The sequence below is a fragment of the Dendrobates tinctorius genome, unplaced genomic scaffold (assembly GCF_039654945.1).
Source record: "Dendrobates tinctorius isolate UK_male_01 unplaced genomic scaffold, ASM3965494v1 ptg000069l, whole genome shotgun sequence".
In the NCBI taxonomy this organism is placed as follows: Eukaryota; Metazoa; Chordata; class Amphibia; order Anura; family Dendrobatidae; genus Dendrobates; species Dendrobates tinctorius.
This window is the reverse complement of record NW_027361737.1, coordinates 19297179-19308291: the sequence shown is the minus strand read 5'-3', so window position 1 is coordinate 19308291 and position 11113 is coordinate 19297179. Positions and strand designations below refer to the sequence as shown.

At 49.2% G+C, this 11113-nt stretch overlaps 1 protein-coding gene across 1 annotated transcript in view; it reads left to right on the top strand.

Annotated features, from left to right (window-relative positions):
• Positions 1–4943: 4943 nt before the first annotated feature.
• FARSB (phenylalanyl-tRNA synthetase subunit beta) overlaps positions 4944–11113 on the top strand; it is a 121643-nt gene continuing 115473 nt past the window's right edge. Inside the window, exons 1-4 of the mRNA XM_073581125.1 lie at positions 4944–5170; positions 5820–5875; positions 7800–7954; positions 9565–9637. Of these exons, the coding sequence (XP_073437226.1) occupies positions 5113–5170; positions 5820–5875; positions 7800–7954; positions 9565–9637 (342 nt within the window). The 5' untranslated portion in view covers positions 4944–5112. The remainder of the gene's footprint in view (positions 5171–5819; positions 5876–7799; positions 7955–9564; positions 9638–11113) is intronic.

Below are 11113 nucleotides of genomic sequence, written 5' to 3'. Positions count from 1 at the left end.
CTGTGTTTCCGCAGGACCAAAAACGCTGCGGAAACACAGCAGAATCCGCAACGTGTGCACATAGCCTAAGAATATGAAGCGACTCTTGATCAGTTGGGGGATTCTGAGGGGCTTACGTGTCAGATTCGAATTCAGAGTCGTGCTCGCTGTGAACCTCAGGAGAGGGAGAGCGAGAGACAGGAGTAGCAGATGCTGAGGCGTGACCGTGACTAGGGGACGCGTCATGGGACCGCTTTCTAGAGACCTGACTATCCCTTGAACGAGTACGGCCCCTGCTGGTGGACGGTTCCCGGCCGACACCAGAGCCCTCCTCGGGAGGTAAGGATGCATTTTGACTTAAAGAGTCCTCCCAGAGGGAGAATATAGCCTGGGTCAGAGACTCCACCGACTGTGACAGGGACGCAACCCACTCAGGGGTACTAAACGCAGGAGGCCCGTCAGCAGTGGCGGGGAGAGACATTGGAGCACAGGTCAGGGCGCAGTCCGGGTCGCAGTTCGTGCATAGCGGATTAGTCTGTACACTGGGTAAGGCAGACTTGCAAGTGGTACACACGGTAAAAAAACGCAGTGTGCTTCTTAGCAGCCCGTTTAGCCTCCTTAGATTGAGACATAGCGCTCCTGAAAGGGTTAACGGCAGTCTGTCTGCAGCTGCAGGGAATGTGTCGGGAAGGGGTTTAGCTTTAATCTGAGGGCAGATGTAGCTTACCCACGGTCCTGTGCTGGGTCCCCCGGGAGGAAAAAAGCGGTGGCCCTGTGGTGTCACCCGGTATCCGGCTGTCCATAGCAGGCATAGCGCTCCTGAAGGGGTTAAAAGACATGGCCCCCCGAGATTAGAATTGCGCGTCTCGTAAGTAATGAGAGGCGCCAAGAGGAGGGGGCGGCGACGTTAGCGCGGGTGGCGCTATTCAAATTGCGGCCTAGGCCGTAAAAGCTGGGGACTAAATTTTTGGCCTACCCGCGGTAGGCGCGGGGGCGGAGCAGCGCTAGTGGGCGGCGCCATTCAAATTGCTGCCTAGTAAGCTGGAAAAACCGGGAACTACATTTTTGGCCGCGCCGAGAGCGGGGGGGGGTTGCGACGGGGCACGGTGTCCGGGGCCATCCATGCAGGTCTTCTCATCCTCCCGGTCAGAGCCGGAGGAGTTCTTAAAGGGGTATGCTCAATCGATCCTCCCTATGGCAGGGGGATGGAGATCTATGGGGCTGATTCAGGGCATTCAGAAGCGCTGTTCCAGTCTTCTCCATTGCACTCCATGCATTTGCCCTCGTATCCGTGGATTACCAGGACTGTAAAGATCATCGCCATCATCGCCAGAGGAATCAGCCCCATTCGTCGCAGGAAAGTGTACGGGGAGGTATACTCCGCGTGCTTGCCTGTTGGTTCAGGGGAGAGCGGGCAGTAGAAAGGAACCGTCGCCCCCTTCACTCCGTTAATTAAAAAATAATTTACAGAAAAATGAAGAATAAAATAAAAACGGTGGGGTCTGAAACCAGACCCAAGTGCCTCCTACAGACACTAAGCAAAGAACTGGAGAAATCTCAGCCAGTGAGAGGGTGTATACTGCAGGGGAGGAGCTAACTTTTTTTTCTGGTTTACTTAGTGTCCTCCTAGTGGCCAGCAGCATAACACCCACTGTCTACGTGTCCCCCAATGAGGCGTAGGAGAAATTTTCTTTTATTCTGTTAGCATTTAGGAGGTTTAAAAAAGTAGCAGTAATTTTTCATTTTTCAAGGAAACTTACAAAATTTATTTTTTTAGGGACCTCTCCATGTTTGAAGCGGCTTTGGGGGTCCCATATGTTGGGAAACCCCCAAAAGTTATACCATTTTAAAAACAGCACCCCCTGACATATTGAAAACTGCAGTCAGTGGCTTGACAGAAATGAAAATGTGCATCTTTACCACCTAAATGCCGCTAACTTCTGTACAGATTACAACAGCCGTCAGACTCTAAGGTCGTTGTTTGGTTGTGAATTGCCATGGAAAAAATCAGGACCACACAATCCAGATCTCAGGGTGTGGATGGGAATAAAGAGGGAGAAGCCACACTCTGTTAACCATTTATATGATGTAGTCACTATTGACAGCAGCATCTAAGGAGTTAAACAGATTTGGATGGTGCAAACACTGATTGTGGCAGCTGCAGCAAGTTGTCAGCTACAGTGTACAGCTGGCAGCTGCTGCATTGTCACCTGTATGGGGAGGATATTCTCTTACATCTCAGGCTAGTTTCACACTAGCGTTTGTGAGCGCAGCGACGGCCTGCGCACGGCCGCCGCTAAGCCCCGCCCCCTGCCGCGCCTCCGCCGGTAGCTCCGCCTACCGGCGCATGACGCTGCATGCGCCCTGCGTCCCCTATCTTTATCACTGGGGGCGCAGGCCGTGCGCAGTATGCGACCTGCGCCAAACGCAACCTGCTGCAGTTTGGTTGCGCTGGCGCACCGTCAAAAAGGCGCATGCGCCGCCAAACGCATACTGCGCACGGCCTGCGCCCCAGTGATAAAGATAGGGGACGCAGGGCGCATGCAGCGTCATGCACCGGTAGGCGGAGCTACCGGCGGAGGCGCGGCAGGGGGCGGGGCTTAGCGGCGGCCGTGCGCAGGCCGTCGCTGCGCTCACATACGCTAGTGTGAAACTAGCCTCAGTTAAGTAAAAAGGAGCACTGGCGGTTATAAAGGGGTTAATACACAGTCTTTAAAAAAGACACTGGCAGCAGAAAGCCATAATAGAGAATGCTGCAGGAAAAACCTCCGGCAGCGTAACATACTGTGCAGGTATGCTGGCGTCATGTGCACACACTCTCAGGGGCCATTCACACTGCGTTATGTGCACGCACTACCCTCAGGGGCCATTCACACTGCGTTATGTGCACGCACTACCCTCAGGGGCCATTCAAACTGCGTCATGCGCAAGCACTACCCTCAGGGGCCATTCACACTGCGTCATGCGCAAGCACGACCCTCAGGGGCCATTCACACTGCGTCATGCGCAAGCACGACCCTCAGGGGCCATTCACACTGCGTCATGCGCATGCACGACCCTCAGGGGCCATTCACACTGCTTCACGCGCACGCACGACCCTCAGGGGCCATTCACACTGCGTCACGAGCACGCACGACCATCAGGGGCCATTCACACGGCGTCACGCGCACGCACTACCCTCAGGGGCCATTCACACGGCGTCACGCGCACGCACTACCCTCAGGGGCCATTCACACGGCGTCACGCGCACGCACGACCCTCAGGGGCCATTCACACGGCGTCACGCGCACGCACGACCCTCAGGGGCCATTCACACGGCGTCACGCGCACGCACGACCCTCAGGGGCCATTCACACGGCGTCACGCGCACGCACGACCCTCAGGGGCCATTCACACGGCGTCACGCGCACGCACGACCCTCAGGGGCCATTTACACGGCGTCACGCGCACGCACTAGCCTCAGGGGCCATTCACACGGCGTCACGCGCACGCACTACCCTCAGGGGCCATTCACACGGCATCACGCGCACGCACTACCCTCAGGGGCCATTCACACGGCATCACGCGCACGCACTACCCTCAGGGGCCATTCACACGGCGTCACGCGCACGCACTACCCTCAGGGGCCATTCACACGGCGTCACGCGCACGCACTACCCTCGGGCCATTCACACGGCGTCACGCGCACGCACTACCCTCAGGGGCCATTCACACGGCGTCACGCGCACGCACTACCCTCAGGGGCCATTCACGCAGCGTCACGTGCACACACTACCCTCAGGGGCCATTCACGTGGCGTCACGCGCACACACTACCCTCAGGGGCCATTCACGCGGCGTCACGTGCACACACTACCCTCAGGGGCCATTCACACGGCGTCACGCGCACACACTACCCTCAGGGGCCATTCACGCGGCGTCACGCGCACACACTACCCTCAGGGGCCATTCACGCGGCGTCACACGCACACACTACCCTCAGGGGCCACTCACACTCCATTTGCTGGGTAACCATAACGCACTAAGGCTGTGTTCACACACAGCTTTTTTTTTAGCGGTTTTGTCTATAAAACCGCTAAAAATAAGCTTCCCGTTAATTTCTATGCATTTTGCACTTTTTGTGCATATTGATGTGTTTCAGTGCTTATTGCGTTGTGCATATTGATGCGTTTTTTACCGCAAAAAAAACGCATCGCGGTAAAAAACGCAGCATGTTCATTAATTTCGTGGAGTTTTCCGCGTTTCTGATTATTTCCATGCGTTTAGAAAACGCGCATAAAAAACGCATAAAAATCGCGGTAAGAACGCGCAGAAAAAAGTGTGGTTTCTGGAAAGGGAGTCAGGTTTTTGAGCTGAAATTTTCTGCAACGTGTGCACATAGCCTAAGCGTTTCCATGTAGCAGGAGGCTAGAGCCCGGAATTGGGTTTACTTATGTCTCTATATGGAATCTCTCAGCACACAGCTCTGCTCCATACTGCAGAGGAAAGGTACCGACCTACAGAAGCAAAACCTGCCCTGTGTAAACAGGGACCTATGGCTATATACACACTGTACAGCCACGTGACTGCAGTGTGACTCACCGCTGCTACCATGACCCCGCCCTCTGTCTACACAGGGAGCGTAGAAAGGGGGGCGACTGGGAGTGTAACCTAGCAACCCCATCCCACTGACAGGAGTGCAGGAGAAGCCGGCACCATGCTGAGCTACTCTGCCACCTCCTCTACATACACCCGGCTCTCCACTTTCCCATCCCACATTGTCAGGACCCCGCTGCGCGTTCCAAGCCTCCACCCAACTCCTATCAGTGATTGGTCAGGGGCTGAGTCATCTATTCTGATTGGGTAAATTAACGTCCGCACGTGAAAGTGATGCAATGCTGCGTAAAGCGTGTAGGGGTGACTACGATGATGCCTGCTGAGAGAATGCAAATAAAATGGGAATTTAATGGACATCTGTATTTTTTTTAGTGTACAATCATAAGTCTGCATATGTCGTACATAGCTCAAGAAGAGTAAAGCAGGACGTAGAAAGTCAGTAGTGACGGTTGTAGTTTCTCCGGCGCCACGGACAGACCGGTGTGAGGAAAGTTTTCCGTCCTGTCTTTCCCTTCTATGCCGGCGCCGCAGCTGAGCCATGCCGACTGTCAGTGTGAAGAGAGACCTGCTGTACCAGGCGCTGGGCCGGACATACAGTAGGTGGCGGCCGGTGTCCGCTGAGGAGAATGAGCTGCAGTTACTGATGGCGCTGATTAGAGACCCGTCATTTGTGGCCAGAATCGGATGCAGCGCAGGGTAAAGGCGCTCTGCCCTGATGTCTGTCTGCCCATGACGAGCGCTGATTGACAGCACCAGCGATCGTTACAGGGCTTGTCAATTTGCTCATAAATGTCTAAATTATCAAACAAAGCCGTTACCCGCCTCCACCGCTGCCAAGGTCTGTAGTGATTGACTGCAGCGGTGGAGCTACATCACTGCTCCAGCCAATCACTGGGCTCAGAAGCTGGTGACACTTACATGTTCAGAGCCGCTGAGCCCAGTATTTCGGTGCTATGGTGTTTATTGTCTGCTGTAGATGTGACATCACCGCTGCAGCCGATCATTAAAGACCAGAGCGACTGTGGAGAATGAATACCAGCTGTTCCGTCCCCAGTTTATGTGCTCTTGGCAGCAAATTCCCTGTTTGCATGCGGAGACGTCCTGACAACAACACATATTTTTTAAGGTTGCCTACAAGAAGCGATTTGTGCCAGTGATGGTCGCCCAGTGGCCATGTCACAGATTGTCACCTTCCTGACGCCTGTGCGGAGGCTGCAGATCAACCTGTCTGTCTTTTCCTTCCAGCTGATGAAGAGTTTGATGAGCTTTGCTTCGAATTTGGACTGGAGTTAGATGAGATTGTAAGTATTTTTTTGCTACACTTGTTTTTAAGACTTTATGAATATTTTTGTCCTTCAAATTATTTAAATTAAAATGAATACACTCCTGGAATGTTGCAGTTTTCCGGCCTCATTATAGACTGATGGTTCCTGTTCTGTAGAGATTCAATCTATGTGGTTTTCTCAACAATGGTTGTACTATTTGTAGCTATTGCAGATTCAACTATTTACAGTAGGCGATGTTGAATCTTCTCTTCCCCTCTCTGCACACATCACAGAGCATGCTCACACCACTCTCCCATGGAAATCTATGAGAAATCGCCAGTCTGCTGTTTTCTATAGCCCAGTGCTATAAAGTTTATCTCTAGCTACCATTGACATCAGCTTAGACAGTATGCCCCCCATGTTATATACTAGTAAACCAAACTAAAAAAGTCTACAATAAGAACACGAAAACAGATGAGCAATAAGATGTGTACCGCTATCTAGTTTTAATTTATAAGACGTAACATAGCTCACACAGGGTTATCCAGGACTATATTCTTGGTTTTACTAGGGGCCTAAAAAATAACAGGCAGGTAGTTGCGAACAGAGACAGGTACCTGCCTGTTCTACCGGCGCCGGCTCAGAATGGTCAGTCACTGATCCTGCCGGCGATTCAGCTACTCCACGTCCACAAAGCTGTTCTTCTTCTTCCACTCTGTTGACGGCGTGTGACTGCCAATGTCATGCTGTTTGACAGCTGGCTCCCTGCAGTTAGGCTGCGGAGAGCCAGCTGTATAATCAGCGTGACATCGGCAGAGACGTCCCGTCAACAGAGCATAACGGAAGAGGAGCTGCTGATCTATCTACATGATGTCAGCTGGCAGACATTGGCTCTCGGTACTTAGCAGCTACCTGTTAGTTCTTAGGCCTGTAGTAAAAAAAATTAAATAGTCCTGGATAACCCCTATTAATAAACACAATCTTATACTATATCTGAGGATTTGGGATCCTGATCTTGGCCAGAGTGGAGAGCTACTACAAAGAGCGCTGACCTGTCTCGTCTTGTGTTGTACAGTCACCCACTGATTTGAATGGGCACTGAGTAATGCTTAGTTTCTTTGTGATGGTGCTGCTAGATGCTAGACATTTATTTCCAGGTTTTCTCACATGTCGCTGTTCACTGGAGTATTTCCAGAATAAAAAATGATCCCTTGTCGGTAGATTAGGGTATAATTTACTAATAGCTGGCAGTCTGACTACTGGGACCCCAAGCGATTCTCAAAATGGAGCAGGGGTGTTCATACTTGATGGGACGTCAGAGAAAGAAACTACAGTGTGCGGCTCTTTCCAATAGTCCCGTAAACAATGAGGTTAAGCATGAGGACCTCCTCCATTCAAGATAAAGCTCATCCTATTCTATGGATCTAGAGCCCTGTTCTTGGGATCTCTGGGGCTCCCAGCATGTGAACCCAATAAATCAGTCAGATATCCCTTATCTAATTCTGGGAATACCGCTTTCATTTTTCAAATGGCCACTGAAAACTTACTTAGACCCTCATTCATTATCATGAACAATAATTGCACTTATTCTGTGCATCAGTTGAAAAAATAAATAAAAAAAAATACATTATTATTTTTGGCTGTACCATAAAGCAAACCACCCAAAAAGCCTGTAAAATAATTTGACTATAGTGAAGTCCAGTCTCCCCCCTGCTTTTGTGTCCTACTCACAAGGGGCAAGAAGCTGAGATCTGGGGGCAGAACTAACATAACGTAAGTAACGGGGTCATTCATTCATATTTTTCCCCTAGTTTTGCTTCTTAGTAATGTGAATCCACAATCTTTTTTTTTTTTTTTTTTTTTTTTTTCCTGTGAGTGTGATTGATGTAGAGGAGGTGTAAATCCAAGTCAATTATATGTATTTCTTTGCAAATAGTATATATTTTTTTTACCCTTTCAGACCTCCGAGAGAGAAATCCTCAGCAAAGAAAAAGGTGATGGAAAGTTGGATGGAGCATCAGAGGTTATTCTCTTCAAGATCGACGTCCCTGCCAACCGCTATGATCTTTTGTGCCTGGAGGGACTGGTTCGTGGGCTGCAAGTATTTAAAGAAAGGTACAGTGCGGAATAAATGCCGGATCTTCCTCCTGGTGTTTGGGATGTGCGTTTTTTTTAATCATTTGGTACTTTTGTACTGTAGTGTTTTTTTGCCAGTCAGAGTAAAATGCCCGGCGTCCATAGGGTCACACACATCTCAGAGTAAAGGCCCCGTCTCACATAGTGAGATCGCTGAAGCGTCACCGATTTTGTGATGCAACAGTGATCTCGCCAGCGATCTCACTACATGTGACACATAGCGGCAACCGGCCCCCCCCCCACTGGATATCACTGATCGTGCTCGAATGTCCTGGGCCATTTTTTCATCGTCGGTGTCCCGCTGGCCAGCGCGTATCTCTGTGTTTGACGCCGATGAGCGACCTCGTTGGCGATGCAGAGCTCAGGGACGCAGGCGGGAGTCGTCAGAATAGCTGCTGTGTGACAAGACACCAACGACCGCCGAAGTCGTTATATGGATCACCGTATCGTTGCTGCGTCGTTGAGTAGATCTGTCTGTTTGACAGCTTACTAGCGACCATGTAGTGACGCACCAGCGATCCTTACCAGGTCGTATCGTTGTCGGGATCGCTGGTGCGTCGCTATGTGAAACGGGACCCTAAGCTGATCTGACAATAGGGAGACAGAGGGAGCTCCTCCTGCACTATCCACTGTGGCATCTAATGGATGGAATGACAAGGGTCAGAGTTAAAATGAAGCCTACCGTAATTTTGCTCCATGTACAGCACCATTCTTGTCAGGGGGCTGTTTGTTAAATTGCAGCCCAGCCACTTCCAGAGTTGTGGCCTGTGCACCAGAATGGCACTGTTCATGCAGAAAAAACAGACTCTATTTTGTAATCCCGGTCACTCTGCATTGTTGACGGTGTTGCCCAGTATTCAGACTAGCTCATTTTAAATACGGCATTGCCGAACTGAAAATGAAAACCCCTTATGCTCACCGCCCGATCTGAGGATCATCTGAAGAATGTGAGAGCACATCTGCCCAATAGTGGTCATTGATTAGCTGCAGTGCTCACAGTGTCACCAGACCGGTGCTGGTACAAGAGATGAGTCTATGGTGTTTATATTGTAAATTGCGTACTGAAGTAGTGGCCAACATCTTTAACGTTTCTGGCAGCAGGTCCCTCTCTATACATTTTGTTTTGTGAACAGGCTTTAATTAAAGTGTGTCTAGACAGCACCACAGTTAAAGGAAATCAGATTTTTGCTGTGTAATCTGAAGACACCAAGAGGTAAGAGTTAAAACACTGAACTCAACAATGTGTTACTTATTAGACTGTTGTTTACTTACAATGGAGGTTTTATCATCAGGACATAATCACTTCTTGGACTACGGCAGCCGGTGCATGCTGGTCCGACCACACCCCCTGCTGTGATAAGCAGCTTACTGTCTATAGGCAATGTACACACAGAGCTGTGGTGTGGGCGGGGGCAGCTTTCTGAGCTCTGCTACATCTGAAAACTTTCAGAACCGCTGCTCCCAGTAATCTAAGTGATGCATCGCTGGAATCGGGGTCTCTCTTCCTACATTATGCTGCTCTCAGATGAGAGAGAAAACGCCTGCTGTTAGATTCCCTTTAATACTTATGTATTAATATTTCTTTATAGGATTGATGCCCCAAGATATAAGAGGATTACACCCCCTGACAGTCAGCTCCAAAGACTGTTCATCACCGAGGAGGTAAAGCTCCCTTCACTTATACTTCTGTGTTATGATCTATCTATGTAGCGCTGCATGTTAGATGAAGCTGGAAGAGGCAGAACAGGTCTAGATATAGAGGATCCGTCTGTGGCTGCCATTTTTTTTTTTTTTTTTTTTAATTAGTCCTAAACTTCAGCTCTTGCAGCTGATGGAAAATGTTTAGGAGGCAGCACCCAAGAACTACCAAACAACCAAGATAGCATCAGAAAAGACCCCTTAAAATTAACTTTTAATTAAATAATTAAAATCTTGGACAATCCCAGCTCAAAGGGTACAAAACAATCACCAAAAGGTCACCAGGCAGAAAATTTTTTCCAAAATACTCAGGGCAACTACAGTCGTCCTAATGGGCCCTATCAAGTCCCTTCCTGGCCGCGGAGGTTGGCACCCTAGTTGTTGGTGATGTGGTGCCCCCGCTCAACGTCGGTGACCCTATAATACCCTACAAATCCCTAGTCCACGACGAGGATACACAGAAAAAACACACAAACACACACAAATACCCGGGTATTATAGGGTCACCGACGTTGAGCGGGGGCGCAACATCGTCAACAACTAGGGTGCCAACCTCCACAGCCAGGAAGGGACTTGATAGGGCCCATTAGGACGAGTGTAGTTGCCCTGAGTATTTTGGAAAAAATTTTCTGCCTGGTGACCTTTTGGTGATTGATTGTTTTGTACCCTTTGAGCTGGGATTGTCCAAGATTTTAATTATTTAATTAAAAGTTAATTTTTAAGGGGTCTTTTCTGCTGCTATCTTGTTTTTTTTGTGTTTTCTTTTTGATCCTTTTCTTTATTTTTCTTTGTGGTTTTTAAGCACCCAAGAACTACCCCAGGACCCATTCATTACATGTGAATCGGGGGAGGTTCTTTCCATTTTAAGTGCAATCTGTCACATTGATTCTTTTCTTGTTTCCAGCTCTTTGCCAGGAAATCCGCCCACTGCCATCAGAGCAATGGTGGATCATGCACAGCTCCTCTACGCTCCTTTATTCAGAGGCCGGCTTCCATCTCGGAGGTGCACATTGTAGAGCCAGTTAGTTGGACTGTGCATGGTCGGCCACCATCCCAAGATTCCCTGTCTTTTGGCAATGCTGAGTCTTGTTTAACCCCTTCATAACCTTTCAGTTTTCATTCCCCCCCCCCCTTCTTCCAAGAACCATAACATTCTTATTTTTCTGTCCCCATAGCCACATTAGGGCTTCTTTTTTTTTTTTTTTTTTTTTTTTGCGGGGATGAGTTGTACTTTTGAATGACACCATTCGTTTTACCACCAAGTGTACCGCAAAATAGGGAAAAAATTCCAAGTGTGGTTAAATTGCAATAAAAGGTGCAATTCCAAAACTGACATGGCAGTGCAATATGATTCCCCAGAGCAGTTTGTGTATGAAGATAACAAACATGTATTGTTTTTTTTTTGTATTTAAGTGGTGAAAAAAATTCAGAATTTTGTAA